The sequence below is a fragment of the Salvia hispanica genome, chromosome 1 (assembly GCF_029641045.1).
Source record: "Salvia hispanica isolate PSC_SH4W2 chromosome 1, Shi_PSC_v1, whole genome shotgun sequence".
NCBI classification, from domain to species: Eukaryota; Viridiplantae; Streptophyta; class Magnoliopsida; order Lamiales; family Lamiaceae; genus Salvia; species Salvia hispanica.
In genome coordinates, this window is record NC_142692.1 from 26,658,556 (window position 1) to 26,678,839 (window position 20,284).

At 36.4% G+C, this 20,284-nt stretch overlaps 2 protein-coding genes across 2 annotated transcripts; one reads left to right on the top strand and one right to left on the bottom strand.

Moving 5' to 3' along the window:
- The first annotated feature begins 1,005 nt into the window (after positions 1-1,005).
- XRN4 (exoribonuclease 4) lies at positions 1,006-12,062 on the top strand. Its single transcript, XM_048123977.2, has 22 exons — positions 1,006-1,631; positions 2,348-2,450; positions 2,518-2,594; positions 2,688-2,879; positions 3,039-3,158; positions 3,247-3,309; positions 3,395-3,526; positions 3,647-3,811; positions 4,021-4,098; positions 4,752-4,838; positions 5,767-5,847; positions 6,653-6,748; positions 7,519-7,589; positions 8,040-8,168; positions 8,264-8,340; positions 8,421-8,461; positions 8,570-8,644; positions 9,154-9,293; positions 9,383-9,487; positions 9,567-9,642; positions 10,777-10,859; positions 11,045-12,062. Exons 1-22 carry the CDS (start codon positions 1,425-1,427, stop codon positions 11,778-11,780), a joined length of 2,934 nt encoding a protein of 977 aa, XP_047979934.1. The 5' UTR covers positions 1,006-1,424; the 3' UTR covers positions 11,781-12,062.
- A 161-nt stretch (positions 12,063-12,223) lies between these two features.
- Positions 12,224-17,971, bottom strand: LOC125223549 (putative serine/threonine-protein phosphatase 2A regulatory subunit B'' subunit TON2). Its single transcript, XM_048126748.2, has 12 exons — positions 17,761-17,971; positions 17,584-17,675; positions 17,445-17,507; positions 17,117-17,215; positions 16,263-16,421; positions 15,379-15,450; positions 15,147-15,279; positions 14,996-15,060; positions 14,647-14,722; positions 13,444-13,545; positions 13,002-13,194; positions 12,224-12,725 (listed from the first exon to the last, which is right to left on the bottom strand). Exons 1-12 carry the CDS (start codon positions 17,891-17,893, stop codon positions 12,485-12,487), a joined length of 1,428 nt encoding a protein of 475 aa, XP_047982705.1. The 5' UTR covers positions 17,894-17,971; the 3' UTR covers positions 12,224-12,484.
- Positions 17,972-20,284: the final 2,313 nt, after the last annotated feature.

Below are 20,284 nucleotides of genomic sequence, written 5' to 3' on the forward strand. Positions count from 1 at the left end.
TACTAGGGGAATCATCGGCCAACAAATCTATATATGGCCGATACACAGATTCCCTAGGCGTCCTCGGGCTCCGCCTCACCATCGACCCACCCACCGACATATTTGGCGGCGTACCGCCCATCCCCACTGCCTCGGGCATCATCCCTCCCACCCCCGCCATATTTGGCGGCATACCGCCCATCCCCGCTGCCCCTGGCATCGTCCCACCCATCCCCGACATATTTGTCGGCATACCCGCTGCCCCTGGCATCATCTGACCCATCTGACTCATCTAAGCGTACATAGTGTAGAACATTTGGGGAGTCATCGTCGGCATACCGCCCATCCCCGCCATCCCCGCCATCTGGGGATTCATCCCCGCCGTCCCTGCCATCTGGGGATTCATCCCCGCAAAATTTCCCTCCGATCCGATGGGAATCAAGGGTGTGTTTCCTCCGCTCGTGGTGGGGGAGTTTCTATTGTACTCCATTGTAGTAGAAATGAAATTTGTAGATTTAGAGAGAGAAACTTGTCAACACAAGTGGTGTGAATGAAATGAAGTTGGGGGAGCCCTATTTATAGAGTTTTTTTTTTTTTTTTTTTTTTAAATTTAAAAATGTCGGACGTCCGACCTTTGCCACAGTGGCGGACGTCCGGTCGGACGTCGACGCGAGGGGCACTCGGGACGGGCGTGAGCGAACGTCCCGCTTACTACGGCGGACATCCGGTCGCCCGTCGCCGACGGGCGAACGGGAAGGGCGACGGTGGAGACACCCTTAGGTTAATAAAAAGCAACACTGATTTTGAACCAAACAAATATATACATTGCCTCAAAAAATCTCATTAACATATTCCTCTCACTAATCAAATCAATTGAGCATCAATACAATATAATAAGTGAATTTTTATTTTATCCAATAGTTAAATCCTTAACATTGTAATAAAATAAATAAAGAAAAAATAACATTCCCCAGAATGAAATTTGTAAAAAAGGGGTTTTTTTTAAGTGCAGTCAAGAAGATTGATACATACCTATGTTCTGACGCAACGATCTCAAATTTCCCTAAATCCAACAATATACAATTTCGTCACAGTAAGTTACAGGCTCACAGCGGTGGTTATCGATCTGCTATCGAGAGTTAAAGGATAATTTGGGGGAGTTTGAAGTCAATTTCGAAGGGTGGACGCAAAGTCAAAACTTGATTTCGTTTCAAATACTCTAATTTTACAGAATCAGCAGCTTCGTAGTAGATTGTAGAAGATACTACAAACTTTTTTTTAAAAATATTTAGAGAGAGAATAGAATTCGCTCACGATTTTGTGCAGAAGTACATACATAGCTAGCAAAAACGCCCGAATTCACAAATTCAATAGCATCCGTCTCCGTCGGAGCTCAAGTTGAGCCGTTTTCGTTTGTGTAATCGAAATAAAAGCTTTGCGAGGGGATGGGGGTTCCTGCTTTTTACCGGTGGCTGGCGGATCGGTACCCGCTGTGTATTGTGGATGTGGTGGAGGAAGAACCTGGGCAGGACGAGAGGGGCGTGCCCCGCCCTGTCGATGTATCGAGGCCAAACCCTAATGGCATTGAGTTCGATAATTTGTATTTAGATATGAATGGTATTATTCATCCTTGTTTCCACCCCGAAGGCAAGGTAACTTTTTTGTTAACCCATTGGAATTGCCATAGTTACAACGATTTCTTATATCTTTTGGTTTACTTAAATATGTGAGATTGTAGCAATGGTTCATCTATAGAATGTTTGGCTTTCAAAAGGTATAATCATGTGTGACTTGTAATATACAATGTGGCAGAGTGGAAGTTTTTTATGTTTCAACTGCATCCTTTTATAACATGCCTGATTATGGCCTTAATACGAATTGCTGTATCCTGAATTATAATTGATTATTTTGAACTAATTTTTATACAACAGTGGTGTATGGTTAGATGAGTTCATGAAATAAAATGCTACACATCAAAGTTGGTTTCTTTGTCTTGATGTCTTCTCTAGAAATTGCTTTCTTTGATCAGAGTGAGGGTGGTAGAGATGATATCATATGGCTAAGAGTGGCTAGTGAGTGTGGTTTAAACATATTACCTCATTGACTATATACACATCATTTTCACAGTTAATAAATTTTATGTCTATGAATTTGAGCTGCTTACATTACTTGGACGTGATGGTTTTGGCTATGACAAGGCTGATTGAACAAACTATTCAACTCGCATGGGAGTTATCATCCCAGAATGAAATTAAATACTAAGATGCATCCAGTGTTGCACTTTATTCTCACTCTACTAAGATTGCAAATACATTCTTCTTCGCCATAAACATTGCAACAACATAATATTTGTTTTTTGTTAGTGCAGCCTGCACCTACCACATATGCAGATGTATTTAAATCTATCTTTGATTACATTGACCATGTCGTGTCATTGGTTCGTCCAAGAAAGCTCCTTTATTTGGCAATTGGTAAGCCAATATAGTAAGATCTCTACTGCAGATCAAATATAGTACCAATGTCCTTTCCTTTCTACAGATGGTGTGGCTCCCAGGGCTAAAATGAACCAGCAAAGGTCTCGTCGTTTCAGGGCTGCTAAGGATGCTGCAGCAGCTGTATGTATCCTGATCTGAAAGTAGTGCACATAAGTAAACTTTGATGTTCATATTAGAAATTGAACACTCTTCAAACCCTATTTCTCATACCAGGAAGCTGAAGAAGAAAAAATGAGGAAAGAGTTTGAACTTGAGGGGGAAAAACTATTGCCAAAAGGAAAGACTGAAACATCTGATTCAAATGTTATCACCCCTGGCACCCCATTTATGGCAGTGCTCTCTGTAGCACTTCAATATTATGTGCAGTCAAGATTGAACCGCAATCCCGGATGGCACTTTCTCAAGGTTTCTAACTATCTTACAGGACTTCCTGCCTCTATCCCAAGATGAGATGAATCCTTCTTGTGGACCAATTCTTTGTACTATTTGTTTTGGACTATATTTTTTGCTTTCGGGATATTGTGTCTCTCATTATATATTTACAAGGCATTGGTATTTTTGAAGGTTATTCTTTCTGACGCAAATGTTCCTGGTGAGGGTGAGCACAAAATTATGTCTTATATTCGTTTACAACGCAATATTCCTGGTTTTGATCCAAACACCAGGCATTGTCTATATGGCTTGGTGAGCATTGAGAACCCTTAGCTTATTCTTTCTTGTTATTTGTTTTGCATTTTGATGAGAAACATTCATTAATATATGTTTTAAGTAGGATGCTGACCTGATCATGCTCTCACTAGCTACTCATGAAGTTCACTTTTCAATACTGAGAGAGGTTCGTTGCTATTGTATCTAAACTGAACGAAAAGTTCTCTTTTCTATTTAAAAAGCTATATTTACTCTTTTTCCTTATGTTGCAGGTGATTACTCTTCCTGGGCAACAGGAAAAATGCTTTCTCTGTGGCCAAGCAGGCCATCTGGCAGCTGAATGTCGTGGGGGAGCCAACGGTGATAATGTAGATGACACTCCCGTTCATAAGAAGAAGTATCAGGTTACATAATGAAGGCTTAGTCAAGCTCTTTTGCTCCTGTTGTGACTATTGTCTCTTTGTTCCTCCATGTTTGATCTCTTAGTTGATTCTTATTGTGGTAATTCTACATGTTGTTGCCAGTTTCTCAACATCTGGGTTTTGCGAGAATACTTGGGATATGAGCTGAATATTCCAAATCCTCCATTTGAAATTGATTTCGAGAGACTGGTGGATGATTTTGTGTTTCTATGCTTTTTTGTCGGCAATGACTTTCTTCCTCATATGCCCACGTTGGAAATTAGAGAGGTATATATGTATTGAATCTGATGAATTTTTTGCTCTCCTCTGGTTATCAAGCTTGTCAACTACCTATTTTATTTACTCAGGCATGAACTGCAGATCCAAGCAAAAATGCTCTGCTACATATTACTATATCATAATCTAACCTACACATGATTTAGTAATCAGTTACTCTTTCCCTCAAGTTTTTTGCTTGTTTACTTTTCAATCTGTAGGGTGCCATAAATTTGCTCATGGTTGTATATAAAAGGGAATTCGCTGCAATGGGCGGTTATCTTACAGATGCTGGTGAGGTAATCTTAATGCCTCTTAGGCTTTTAGCAGTATTTAAGCATGTTGCAGTAAGACATGCATTTCTAGTATATGTGCGTTCAGTGTTAGTGAACTATATATATGGCTGTTTCAAAAGATGTAATTCTCCTGTACATGTGTACAAAATTCAATTACTGTTTATGTTTGCATCAATGCTTGACTACTACTTTGATTCCAACCCCTCTAGCTCTCCACCTGCTACTGGGTCAATGCTGCCACCTGCCCTCTCTGACCCAATGTACACCACCACCTACTTCTTTTTCTGTATGTTGCTCTGTTCTTGTGTATAAGTTTCGTACGTGGGTGTTCACTGAATTGTTTTATTATATCCCTCCATCCCCAAACAATAATGTACAGTTTTGATTTTGGTCTGTCCCACAAAATTAGTCCACTTCCATTTTTGGCAAGTTTCTCTCTCTTATGATGCCTGCCCATTCTCCACTACACTAACAATACTCAAATCACCTTTTCTTTTTATCTCTGTCTCCTACTTTACCATTTTCGCATCAAAAACTTGTGTTGTTTCCAAAGTCCCTAATTTTAGTGGACGGGGGGGGGGGGGGGGGGGGGGGGGAGAGTATATATTAAGGTCTGGACCTTTCTCATTGCTCCTGGTATGGATCTAAAATTTCAGGTTTTCTTGGACCGGGTTGAAACTTTTGTTCAGGCAGTTGCGGTGCATGAAGATCAAATTTTTAAAAAAAGAAGCCGTATACAGCAGGTAATTAGTTCATTTTTTCTTGCCCTGACCTTTTGCATGCTCTTTGACATTATCAGCCTTATACAGAGTCGATAGTTGAAAATGCATTTTGAATGTACAGCATCCAGTAAATCTTTATGTGAATTTATCTGGATGAGAAATTTTGTATCAACATTTGTTCAATACACTACTGGATATTGTATTTCAAGGATACTTTTGCATTTTTTTGTTATTCATGTGCTTACATATAGTCTCCTTATGCATGCCTTATGTTTCTGGTGAGACTTAACCTATTGCAGTTAAATGGGCATTTCAAAATTCATTTTCTTCTTAACTCTTTGTTGGGTTCACTTGTAACAGTTTATTTATCGTGTTGAGCAGCTTTAAAAAACCTTATTTGAAGTCTAAAAAAGATTAGCTTATTTTCCCCTGTATACTCCCAAGATTAGGTAAAAATATGAGATATTTGGAACTGTTATACAGTCATGAGACTTGTGACTATATAAAGACAATACAGTTTCATAGATATCAGTTTATTGGGGGGGGGGGGGGGTGTACTACTTGGATGTTTTAAGTGGTATGCATCAGTTTCTTAGTCTGAAAAATATGAGAACTTTGGAACTCTATAACATTGCTTGTTGGTGTTGCTGACTTCTCAGAGTGAGCAGTCTCTTAATGATGTCCTATATGATTTTGATAAGCTGACACTTTAATTAATGCATGCATATGGTAGATATTTGTCCTCCTTTTCCTAATTGCAAGATGATATCCATCGCTGAGTGTCATCATAAGTTTTCCATGAATAAAAAAAAGCCTCTTACTTTCTTTTGATATCAGTTTTCTTGTATCTATTTGGTTTGTAAAGCTAATAAGGTGTTCTCTCGAGTTAATTTTGGGCCCATTCCCATTACTGAGATATGAAGCATTGGCATTTCCCTTGTTTTATCAGGCATATGAGAATAATGAAGAGATGAAGCAAAGAGCAAGGGGGCAGGCTAGTCAAATTCCTAATTCTTCAGCAGGGGATAAGGTACTTCCTCTCTTCAGAGTATTCGCTTGAACTTGATATCCTATTTCAGTTAATGACTGGTGACTTGAGCTGGTAATATCAGAATACAGCATACTTTAAAGCCTGGTTGGCTGGTTGGTCTTGGAAACTCGTCTGATTTAATTGTCTGCTGTTGTTGTCCCCCCTCTCCCTCGTGTTGAATGTCAAATTACCATTTCCAGTAACTAGCTAAATGTTATGCACACTGCACATGAATGTTATGAACTTAATAATATGTACTTATATGTTTCAAATATAGATAAATCTTATCACAAATTTTTAGAATTGCAGGTACAAGATGATTCTTATCTTTAGTATTTACTCCCTCCAGTCCCTATTAATTGTCCCATATTTCCTTATTTGGACGGTCCCCAATAATGTCTCATTTCACTTTTACCATTTTTAGTAGTGGAGCCTAGTTACATGCAAAATTATTTGTATCAAACTATAGACCCTTTGGTTAATATGGACAATGGAGTTGGATAGCATATTACTGTGGGATGGAACATTGTACTACTATTTATCATACTTGTAATGTGGCAGCTTATTTGGACTTTAAATATGATTTTCTCCCGATTTATTGAAAACTGTGATGATAAGTGTTTAGTTTTTTAATGGTGCAGTTGCCTTTTGTGATTTTCTCAATTATTATTCTGTTTGCTATCGTGTGTTCTCTGCTGGTGTCTAGAAAATCAAAATATTCTCTTTGGTGTTGATCCATCCTTTTAAAATGAATCAAGGTAGTGGCTTTATATTAATAACATGGTGACTTTTTCTCCCTTATCAGGTGAAGTTAGGGGAACCTGGATATAAAGAAAGGTATTATTCTGAGAAATTTGGTACATCTGATCCGCAGAAGATAGATGAAATACGAACAGATGTGGTAAGTACACCCATCATATAATTTCAGTTCTGTGTTAGTATTTTGTAATAGCTTCTGTATTGTGGTTACTTTTTTCTCTATAAAGCTACCAGAAGTTTATATTTTAAATATTGCAGTAAGCATCAATTGCTCCATGGAAAAATTTACAGTAGGCTTTCTACCATCTCCTTAGCTCTATATATTACTTATCAGCGTGGACAAGCTATCATAATAACTTATTCTGTATAATATGTGTTTGTTATATTTGATGTGGTGTAACTTGTAATTACCTTTTACTACCATAATGTACTGTGTTTCCCTTGCTGAAGCTATTTCCCATTGCATCTTTTCTGCAATAATTTCATGGTCTTCTTACCTAATGAAAGTTTGATTCATACTTATTCAGTTATTATATGCAGCTCGAATACAAAATTTCACAAAATGAAATAAATTACTGTCCTTTTATGTTCTTTCATTAAGACATTTTATTTGCCACCTTTTGGGTTTAATTAAAATACCACTACATTTTGATTTTAATTATTGCATTTCTTTATATTTTCATATTTTCTTCTTCCTTACAGTTTTCGGAAATATTTCCTTTTCTTATTCTTCTTTAAATATTGACAAGAAAAGCATACAATCATCTAATCCAATGGAAAAGTGGGAGTTAGATCGGTTGCAATTTGTTTAGGAGGTTAAATCTTTCAGCAACAACCTTGCTTATGCTTAGGTGCATTTATAAATCTCGAACATATTTTCGAATGTAAAGCTGACTTTTTTTCTTCTTCCAGGTTTTGAAGTTTGTGGAAGGGCTGTGTTGGGTTTGCCGCTATTATTACCAAGGTGTCTGCTCATGGCAGTGGTGTGTACTTGTGTCTCCCTTTCATGATATACATTGTACGATTGTTGTTATCTTCATTCTTGCTGATAGTGGTGCATGTGCATCGTGATCTACATATGGTAGTGAAAATAATTACAACCCACAAGGGCACAGACTCATGCTTCGGTTTGGTAATAATTGATGAAACCATAGAAGCCATTTAATTGCAACTTTGCACTTTCTGGTCTTTTTGTCATTTTCATTTGAAAGATGAAACACATCAAATCGTATTCTTTTATCCTTAGTTCTTAATTGGAAGATATGAAAATATCAATGTCAGTAAATTAATTCTTAGCTGGAATACTGTATGAATCTATATGCTGATGAACATGAAGATTTTAATGTCATATGCTTGCATCCCAAAGTAACTAACAATTGTAACTTTTCCTCCTGAATCATGCACACTTTGACCATTTGATGTTTTTTCTCCAGGTACTATCCATACCATTATGCTCCATTTGCATCTGATCTTAAAGGCTTAGCTGATTTAGAAATCACTTTCTTCCCAGGGGAGCCATTTAAACCCTTTGATCAGTTATTGGGAACCCTACCAGCTGCAAGGTATTTCACCTTTTCTACAGTGTGATGATCTATTGATTTTCTTCTCACTTGTTTCATCTTTGTTGTGTTTCTTTGATGTTGTTTCCTGTGCACAGTTCTACTGCTCTCCCTGAAAGATACAGAACGTTGATGACTGATCCTGCATCACCTATTGTTGATTTCTATCCAAATGGTAGTCATTTGTTTCTTGCAGACTGTCTTTTTATTATATGTATTTACTTACCATACTTTTGTTTTTATTCTTGTGACCAGATTTTGAAATCGACATGAACGGAAAACGCTTTGCTTGGCAGGTATTTCATAATTCATATGATTAAATATTACTATTTGCTTTGGTGACCAGTTGTATCCGATCTCAGGGTTTTGCCAAAATTAATGTTTTTCATTTGCCAAAAACTCAGGGTGTTGCCAAATTACCATTCATTGATGAGAAGAAATTGCTTGCTGAGACCAAGAAGCTCGAGGAAACTTTAACGGTCTGTAAGATTTGCACCCATCTGATCTCTAATAACTAACTAGTATGAACTGAAAAGAAACAATTATTATGCTTAAATATAATTCATTTTTAAACTGAAAAGCAAGAGATTTTCTGTGCTTGCTATCTTTGTGGAGATCTTGATAAATAATAATGTGAGTTAGACCAAAATATGTCACTGCAAACAATCAATTGGCTTCATTTTATCTCTCATTATAACCAACCTCCCTCCTCAAGGTTAGGCCCTTGCACTGCAGTAGATTAGAGGGGCTGAGCTGATGTTTTTGCTGTTAGCTACAGCTTCAATATAATAGCAGGTGGCTGGCCCTATAATCATGCTTCTTATATTCTACAAAAACATGATAAGTACTCCCCCGATAATACCCTAGGCGTCAATTAAGGATACTGTTAATCCAACATTGCTGGAGCGACTGAAGTATAGCAATGTGTATAATGATGCCATACAATGGCGGGAAAAAGAAATGCTGAGCCATCTTCTGTTTTCCTCAGGAGGAAGAGCAGTTTCGGAATAGTGTCATGTTCGATTTGTTGTATGTTCATCCTCGTCACCCTTTGGCAGCTCAGATAACCATATACTATCGTCTTTCTGGCATTGAAAAATCCCCATGGCCTATTGATGCAGTTGCGAGGTTAGGCTCTATCTATTATGATGAAATTTTATCTTATACTACACCAGTTTCTGCAATGTGAATCCTTTTCCATTGTCTGGATGTTTCAGTGCTGGAATGAACGGATTTTTGTGGTTAACTAAAAGAAATGGCTTGAAAGAGGTTATCCCTTCACCTGTCTACGGTTTGGAAGATATCACAAACAATCAAGCCATGTAAGTAATATGTGTCCTTCGACCCAAATTGCATATTAATGAAACCAGAAACTTAATGAGCTATTCCATTTTTTTCCAGAAATATCACATATCTTAATCCAGCACCTCATGCTCACATTCCGAAACCCCCTGCAGGTGTTAATATGCCAGTAAAGGTGTGTTCCTCAGCTTTTTTTGCCACTTCTCTTGGTCATTGATGCATAGGAGTAATCTTATTATTAAGTTTTGCTGAGGGCTCCAATTTTGTTTTAAAGAAGATGGGGAACAGTGTTTTGTTTTATTTTCAAACAAAAGGTTGACAGTACAATTGAAAAAATGAGCAACACAGTTAAATTAATTGAGAAGATGCAATCACACACCTTGAGTTTTGTTGCATTTCCTTGATAGTATATGATAGGCGCTCACCTGAAGGTCTTTGAATATTAACATTAATTGAAGTAGTTATAAACAAAGTTTTATCCCTTATCACAATAGTTAATTGGAGTTGAACTGCTGAATAAAGTTTGGACTGGCCTTTCACTGTAACCTTATTTATTTTATTTGCAAAATCGGATATTCGGCTCTGTCAAATGTATATTGTCTTTTGTTTATGAGTAGTTTTTGAAAGAAAGTGGAAGACATGGCAGATAATATAGTTAATAGGAAAAGAAGCAATGTTTCATAGAAAATACAAAGATGAGTAGCATTTGTACTACAAGACTGAAGGACCTAGAAGCTTAGCAAACCCTAGATGCTAACTGACAGATTCATGCTACACCAATAGGAGCTCAACAGCGTAGCCAACAGAAAAGAGAATATGCTCAAAGGCTTGATGCGTGCTCCTGCGATCACCCTTTATCCAAGCCTTCTTTTGATCTCGTAACAACTTTTTTCCACATAGCTTTGGAGAGTGGTTTTGGGACCACTTCATATTGTTTGTTGACAGGTGGATTGCTCAGTGTTTAGTCTCAATCTTCTGAACTGAATTAGCATAATCATTTCAATGCAAACTTGACCCATGCACGTCATTGCTTAGGGTCGACAAGTTTACAGTTTTCTATCAAGTTGCTCTAGAGTTTGACAAGCCAAAGTGTGTGTTACCATTGTGCAACCATTGTATATCATGCCAAATGTTCATGACCATGTTCCTTGTTTGTATTTATATATATTTTCTTGGCATATAGGTATGAGTTGGTCAATGATGATTTTAGATATCATATAGCTGATTTTGAGCTCTACTCTATACATATATACTGGCACATAATTTCTCTCTTTTCTACGATGTAACCAATTGTATATTTTAACTGCAGATAGTGAAATCTTTTGACATAAAACCAGCCCCAGTATTATGGCATGAAGATAACGGTGGAAGGCACCATCTAGGGAAAGAAAGGTACTACTTTTACACATGATATTCAGTTGCATTCAGTGATTTAAGGATCCCGTTCTTTGCTTTGAGCTTTAAATTAGTGAACCTAATTTCAAAATGGCCTTGTGGATATAAGGAAAGTAGGATCTGGATATGTGATTGGTTTAGTTCCCTTATCATGCTTCTCTTTTATTGTATATGTTCCACAGACCACAGGTTTCTGGGGCAATATCTGGTCCTATTTTAGGAGAAGCTGCTCATCGTCTGGTTCACAATACGTTGAACATTAAGTCGGATCGTATGAATTCTCGCAATTTTCATGGGAATCAGGTTGCCAACAGGATGAGGCCAGCTGGACCACCTGGGTATGAAATGGGAGTTTCAGAGATCCAAAATTCTCAGAATCGCCATGCATCTTATAGGCCAAGAGCAGTCGGGCCTTCTGGGTACGGTCGATATGGTAACAACGAACAGGGATATTATAACAACCCAAACTCTTTTAGTGTCCAACACAGCCCTCACGCTCCGATGGGAAGTGCTCGATATAGTGGCCCCCCAGATAATTTGCAAATCAACAGGCCGATTTACAACGCTCAAGATAGATATTCATATCAGGAACAGCATCATGTTCTGAGAGGCGGCATGTCTGCATTAACTATTGATGGTGGTTCTTCCAAAGGCAGGTCACTTGCTGGAACTTCTTCAAGACCGTCAAATTCTGTTCAGATATCACAGACCTCTGCTCAACTCCCGCAGCAGAGAGGTCCGCTTCCATCACCGCCTCCTAAATGGATCAGTAAACGTCCAGCCGAGGCTACAGAAATGTACTATAAGCAACAGAGTTCAGTAGCAGCAGGGCAAGGGGGACCAGTGAAGCTGGCTAGCCGCTATCAGGTCAAAAATAAGACGGTGCAGAACGGCGTTGATCCACGACTCCAGCAGTGATCTCTAGGATGTTGTATACTGAATATGATGGATGCTAATGCGATCTATTTTAATCTCTTGAAGCAATGCGCCTGAATTCAATTGGAGGTGCATACATGTTGTTCCTTTTGTTTTGAAAATTTCAAAGTAAATTATTATAGCCTTCAATTAAGATTAGAACACAGGTTTAGTGTAAGCCCTCTTCTCCTAGTGGATACCACTGACATGTTGTGGTAAGGGCATTTTAGTTTCCTTTCAGAATATTATTCCAATTAAAATAAACATTTACTGTTTGTTAAACAACGTTCTTGGGTACTCCTATGTTACCATTTCCATTCTAATCTTGCAAATTGTGATTTAGAGATATTCTATTAAGTTCTTTGTATACAGTTAGTCTTCGAAAAATATGGATATGCACTTATTGAGATATAGAGCGTTGTAACTGCAAATAATTAAAAGTATCATAGTTTAAAAGGCAAATATATATTCTGTTAATAAAATCATAGACTGCATGTTAGCTCGACAGGCGATATAACAATTACACGATGTATCTATACATATACTATAATTCTTACCAATAGGTTCTTTAAGCCTAGCTTACAAATCCACAATTTTCCTACAGGTTATGATACGTTAAACAAACAGAGCGAGACTACACATTTTTTATAAATCACACCTTATCTGCAACATGCGTTGTTACAAAGTGGCTCTGAAGACTATGAAGCCTATTGTTCCTCTTCGGGTTCTTCCTCTTCCTGGAGAAGATTTTCTCTGTTGTCATGTGCCCAGAATCCGCGCACATCAATAAGCATGCTTGCAACTGTGCCGCCCTGCTTGCAAGCGAGTAGATCGGCTAGTGTTATTCTCAATGGGTCGGCTGGTTTGACCATATCCCAGATTTCATCCCTCACATCCTCGATACAAAGTTCATAGTTGCCACCTTCAATCCATTTCTGGTGAACATCCCTGTTTCACACACGGTAAGATTAGTACTATCATCTAACATTAATGACATAAATTATTGGGGAAGATCTGAATCCCAGTGTGCATGTCTGTTAACTTGAGACATGCAGGTCATACTCGAGCTACATACAGGAATTCCAGCAGCTATTTTTTCGAGAGTTTCATGAAACATTCGTAACCCTTCTAAACTTCCACATTATTTTTTTCCTTAGACCAAGACAAGCACATCAAATATATTCCGAACACTTCAGCAACAAAATCAATACTTCAAAAACAAACCTGAATAATGTGTGGATATCAGCCGTCGTGAGGAACCCCCTCCCATTTAGATCAATGCATCTAAACAAATATGTTAACCCTTCCGGAGTATCTTTATTTTCCAATGCGAGAACAAAGTCAAGAAAACTCTCAAAATCCATCTCGCGAGCATTACCATTACCATTCTTTCCACGCCGGACATGCTCATCAAACACTGATATGAAAAAGAGAACAAATTAATTTAAGCTGTCTACCAAAAGAAATAACAAAATATGGCAATCAAAATTTTGAAATACAGCATGGTTGGTTAGCTAGCATTTATACCCCAGCGTTTAGCAATATTAAGAGTGGCGTGTTGGAGATCATGTAATGGTAATAATTTTACAATACAGGGTATCTCAGTTTTGTTGTTTAAAAGATGTATTTTTTACGTTCTTCCCCTGAGGATACAGTCGGTTCCTACCTCTTTCAATGAAAATATCTGTCAATGTCCCATCTGCATAATCTCGAAGTTCCTGTTTGCTCAGTGATCCACTCATATCTTTATCCAGAGCGAGGAACATATCTGCAAGGAGTGAAGGACAAAACCTAGCAGTTATATAATGATCTAATAAAAGCATAACCAACATCTGAAATAGGCCATAAAAATTATTCCAGAAATCAAAGCAAGTTTCGCAACTCCAGAAACAGGCAGTCAAAAAAAAATTGTGCAGTCATTAAAATTGTTTTGAGGAAAAGATTCTGGAGTGAAGAGAAGAGTAACCATGGACAGGTTTAATCCACTGGATGTAAGCACTTGAATAGTTGAACTAACTTCATCAAATCTTTCAGAGAACATTAGTCAACACACGTCAAAACTTTTATTCTAGATAAACATAGTATTCAAGAAGTTACTGAAATTTAAGCATAACTCAGACAGAAAGTACACAACGCCACCTTAAATATAGTTTGTTTTAAAAAAGTACAGTCTAAAAGAAGTTAACTACTCCCTCCGTCCACAATTTATAGACCCGTTTTGACTCGGTGCACGTTTTAAGAAATTGTTTGAATTTGTGAAGGAGAGTGAGTCAAAAAGTTAGTGGAATGTGGATCCCACTTTTATATTTTAATTTTATAATGGAATGTGAGAGTAAGGATTTAGTGGAGTGTGAGGTCCACTTACCAAAAATGAAAAAGAAAAAGAAAAAGAAAAAAAAAACTAAATGGAACCTTAAATCATGGATGTCCCAAAATGGCAAAACGGGTCATTTTTCATGGACGGAGGGAGCATATTATTTTTAACCGATCTATTGAATGTTAATTGGAACCTTAGGATTGAAATAGAATTTCTTGTGGAAATGTTAAAAGATATGGTACAAGAACAGATGCCACCTTAAATATGTAAACAAGAATATACACAATTGAGGAAAACATTCCTGAAATAAAAACTAAGGTCATACAAATAAACCACATATTCATTGAGCAGATGTCCAGAAGTTAACTGTTACAGTTTTAAACCGATCTATTGAATGCTAATTGGAACCTTAGGATTGAATCAGAATCTCAAGTAGAAATATGAAAAAAAACCATGGTACAAGAGCAGATACCACCTTAAATGTTTATATCTGTAAACATGAGAAGTGAGGAAAAACATTTCTAAAATAAGAACAAAGGTCAAAGAACAAACCACATATGCGTTGAGCAGATGTCAATGAAAACCAGTTTTCAGCTTGTTCAGTATCCGTTGCTTCTTCCTCGCTTTCCTGGTGTACATACAAGATACAAATAATGCCATATGCAAAATCTACAGGGGAAGAAAAACTGAGCAACAAATGGCCTTTGTGATGCTCCTGCTTTTTAATGCAAGAAAGGTAAATCCCGCATGAATCAGCTACTTTTTAAGTCAGATTTTTTTACTAAGGAATTCAGGCCTTAAAAAACGAGATCAAAATGCAATAATTTGAACTAGAATACATTACAGAGGACAATGGATTTATCAGGTATTGAATTGATTTCAAATAAATACTAAAATTTACCTGATGTAGTTCCATTAGCTCTTGAAGGCAATTACTAAGCAGGACTTTCTTTATGCATGCCTTTCCTGACATCACCAATAAGTATTTGTATGCAATGCATATTAGACAGGGGCAACTTAGAAGTGAGCCAACTAGTAGAACTGCAGCCAACCTCGTTTATGAGGATCACAGAAGAAGAAGAATTTGTGGGCAGCTATGCGACAATACATCTGCACAAAACCATCAGGCATGTCCCTCAACTGCGCCAAATTGGGAATAAGACCTCCTATGTAATTTTCCATTTCCTGTTTCATAGAGGAAAAAGGGAAGTTAGCACATCTGAGTTTGTAATCAACACCGAATTCCAATCAAAATCAAAGCTTCAAAAAGTACAATAAACATACGTGAGGCTGAAGAAATCCATCTGAATCCTCATCAAGCTCACTCATATCAATTCTGGCTTGAGTGAGAGAAACCTGGACATTAAGAGATCAAGCATAATTTCATGACTGAGACTCTTTGAATCCAAGCAACTCATGACGTGGCCTCATTCTTTTAATATACACACTGCAGTTACTGACCAATTTCTTACTGAAAAGAACTCTCAACTGAAAGGCATCCATAATAACAATTCAAGGTTATACTGTAAAATGTAAATAGGGATAGTGGAAGGGGAGTATTATATATGTGACTTCTAATGGAAAAATAGCAAGAACGATGTGCGTTAGGTTATTAAAGACCAATCAATTATTACAAAGCTTCAGGTTTCTATTTGAAGTTGTCTATAGACATCATATAAAGAATGCTAGTTACTGATTTGTTATTTTCTTATAACAGTTACGGAAAACCAGGTCATCTCACCTTCACACATCTCTTTGAATGACCAGATAAAATCATCTTAATGCATATTGATAGTTTTTGTTAAAGCACCATAAACCCAAAAATGCACATTAGGAGAATACATTGTCAAACTTTTAACTGATCCAAAAGAAGTTCTACTCAATAAAAACAACATTGGTATTAAACTTCTCTTGGAAACTTAACCATTCTTCATACAACTGCCAAACTTTATTTATTTAGAAAGTACTCATATAAATGTGTGACAATGTTTTAGCAATCCTTATTGAATTCTTGATTTATTTTCACGCATTTGGTTGTTTTTTATATATCGAGGTAAATATTACCAGTAAAATAAAAAAAAATCAGGTTAATATACTAAACATCTAGATGAGTTGGGGAGGGCTGTACAGTTAATATTTGTAGAAACCAAAGGAGCGTAAGCTTTTACCGTGCGCATCACATAGAGGTAGAAAGGGAGGATGGATATTCGTCCAGATTCATCTTTCTCAAACTTCATGAAATTTGAGGGACTGAAAAAGCGCCGACATTTAAGGCCTATCTGCTCTGTACACACGGAGGCAATGTGGCAGAAGTCTTCATAATTCATCTAAACATTCACATGAGCGACATATCAGTCTTGTTACAACTTACAACCAATCATACAAGCATCAGATTATCTGCTGCAGTGAATCAAAAACTGGCAATTCATATATAACTGCACAAGAGATGGTAACGGAACAAATTGAGGAAAACTCCCGAGTGAAGCCAGGCATACAAAAACTAAAAAAAGAAGTTGAAAAAAGCTGCAAACATGTATCAACAATGCATATACATGCCAAAATAACGTCACATACAGACAGAATATAGTTAGAACAATAGAACAGGGCCATTGACACTATAAAACAAAAACAAAAAAAATAATAAATTCAACATATTGCAGTTAGGCAGATCTATACCATGTAGATCTCATATTTACTGATTTGACTACTATCTGATGATTCAAGTTCCACAAAATTGGCATTTATATGACCAAATTTCAGAACTGTGTGTTATTTCAGAGAACAACAATCAATAGACAAGCACTAATTATAATACATCACTAGAATCTATTTGACATACTGCAACCTTCAACAATTCTTTCACTACCTACAAAAACATTTTAAGTGTCTATCATAATGCATGTCTGGTGGATAACTTTGTGCAGCAAAGGCTGCAAGAATAAAGTTTTGGTACTCCAAATATACCATAATAGAAACATTTACAAACACTGTAAGGAAGAAATGCGAGTAAATAATCAGTAACCTTTTCAGCACCAGTGGCATCGTCGATTACACAATTTTCTCTCAGGCAAACCCACATTGCATCCAGGTCATCGGCATTCAGCAAAAGATCAGATTGTTTCTGATTAGAGGAAAAAAAGGATTATAGTTATACATCAAAAATCAAGTGAAGCAACTGATTATCAGCTGTACTCTAAAAATGACCTCCCAAGGACATCTAAAGGTGCAATCAGGTTCTTGTTTGAGCCAACAAAACAAACTTGTTAAACAGCAACAACATACTAAGCATGCTAACATACTGAAAGAAAATCAGATCCACAAATAGCAAAACGTAAATTCATACCAAATACCTTGAGAAAGCGATACTTGGCCAGCCTCTGGACTCTATGACTGATGGAACCTTCTTCGGGTTTCTGAACTCCGAAAGGAAAGATACAATCAGCAACATAATGCCTAATTTATATATATTTTATTTTTATCTAAAATAACCTTCTTGTAGAAGCTCGGAATGGTGCCAGCTTCAGCGCTCTTTTGTTGCTTTGCTTTGAATATGTCAAGCAAAATTCTTTTGGTCTCTAGTTCTGAATAAAGCAAGTAGCAATTCCACATTGTCAGTCTAGGTCAAAAATGTGGAGGAAAACAAAGCAATTGGTAGAAGATACCCACCCATGAGGGCTTCAGATCCGAGACCGGCGCCGGATCCGATGAAGCGGCGGAGATTACGAACCCAGAGCATTGAAGACGCCGCGGGAATCTTCCGCTGCGTCGATGCCTCGCCATCGCTGGAGCCACTATACATTTTCGCCTAATTGCTTAAGCCCTCTCTCTCTATCTCTCTTTCTGAGTTCCCAATCTTACCTCACCAATAATGTCTGCTAAACAACTTGTTGCGATTGTGGTTAATTTTGCAAACTTCTAACATTTTCAGGGATATACTGCAATTACCACTCTTCTAGGGACCTTTATCTAATATACTACTATGGTACCAAAACAAAAAATTGTACTACTAGGAGTAGTTTTTATTGGTAAGGTCAAATCAATTACTCTATATTATACTCCAATTTAATATTCTTCTATAAAAATAGAAATTCTTTCTTTTTTTTATTCCTCTCTTAAAAATATAAATTTTTTATTTTAAAAAATTTATTTCTTTAATGAGATGAAATCTACTTCCCACTAATAATATTTTACTCTCATTAATTTGCATTAAAATCCGTTACCGTACTTTGCCGCATAAAATGAATTTTATCATTTTAAGGACATTCGAAAAAGGTTAAATAGAAGACTATTTTTGTGCCGGTGAAACTCCTTTTATTAAACATCTTAAATATTTTATGGGTACCATTATTTTACGTGCATAAGCATAATACTATAACTAACTAATTGAAAATGAAATGAGCGATGACCTTATGCACATATACTTACATGTTACTACCTCCGTCCATCAAAATTTGTCCTATTTTGACTCGGCACGAATTTTAAGAAATGCAATAGAAAGTGTACAGGTTACTATCTCCGTCCACCAAAATTTGTCTCACTTTGACTTGCTACGAGTTTTAAGAAATGCAATAGAAAGTGAGTTGAAAAAATTAGTGGATTGTGGGTCCTACTTTTATATATTAATTTTATAATAAAATGTGAGTAGGAATGAGTTAGTACAAATTTTGATGGGCGGAGAGGGAGTAAAAGTGCAATGGGACAAATTTTGGGGTTGGCAAAAATGGAAAAATGAGATAAATTTTGATGGACCGAGGTGGTACAAATTTGCATGCTTCTTCCTCACACATTTAAATGCATATGACATGCGCAGCTGAGATGGGACGTGAAATGGGCCAAATAAAATAAATTTTGCAATATGATATTGATTGGAAAGCCAAATTAAGTTTGAGATGGGATATGAAATGGTAATAAATGAAATCATAAGACAAATATGTGCAGCTGATAAGTGAAGTTTCTAATAATAGAGCCCACATAAATCGAACTAGCTAATAATATACGCAACCTCGAGAGTTCCACACATCCCAATTTCCATATTTTCGTTGCCCTTTATTTCTTTTGAAATTTCTAAATAGAATAAAGCTATTCGCGACTTTGCATTATTTGATTAGATTCAAGCATTCACCTGTTGCGTATATTGTTAGATCTCTCTCTTATAACAATGAAATAACATGAGGAGTATCATTTTTCTTTATTTATATTTCTGATTAAATTTAAATTTATACCCTCTCCATCTCAAGTTCCCAAAAAACTTTTATGAGAAAAGAATCTTTGTTGTAACAGTAAAAATAAAAGTAACTCCTCTTCGTTAGAATATACAGACTGTTATTTCGTGTGCAGATCTTTTCATCCTTTAGCTATTTTCAGGTCAATGATTATAATAAGATTTTATTTATATACTCCCTCGTCTTATAGTAGATGTCACATTTGGATTGGAAGATGACACATAATTTTAAGAGATGCTATTTTATGTATTAAGTGATGAGAAAAAATATAATTTTATAATTGATGTGAGAGAAAAATTTTTCTAAAAGAAAATGTGACATGGACAAACTTAAAAGGAAATGTGATACTATTATGGGACGGAGGGAGTACTTGATAGACAAATTTAATCTTCTCAATAATTAATTCAACTAAGATTTTATTAGATTTATTGTTATTTTCTAATCAATTACTTATCTTTAGAGTTTGCCGAGATATCATATTTCAATATTTTATAGGGCAAATGACTATACAATACCTATAATAAAAGTTGAAACTGATGAAGTCGACCCTAGGTCGCACAATGGCTCCGATCCCAAGTCAATTTAAATTTTAGACCAGGCTATCATAAATAGCATAATACTTTATATAATTATGAAAAAGGAAAATATTAGTACGACATAGATATTATATCAAAACTCCTTTTAAATTATGAGATCATTAACTAGTACTCCATATATGAGGATGTTCGCAGCAAGAGAAGCACAAAGTGTTGACCAGTAAGTCAGGAAAATAAAATAAAAAAAGTGGTGGTCAAGTGTGAATAGTATGAAGGGGAAATGGCATTGGAAGGTTCCAATATAGACTAAAGTCTAAAAGGATGTAAAAATCATAAAGACTGAACAACAATTCCAATTAATAAGATTATATCTTTATTGAATTAAATCATTATTATAACCAAAAAGTAACTCTAGAATATATTCATCAGCAA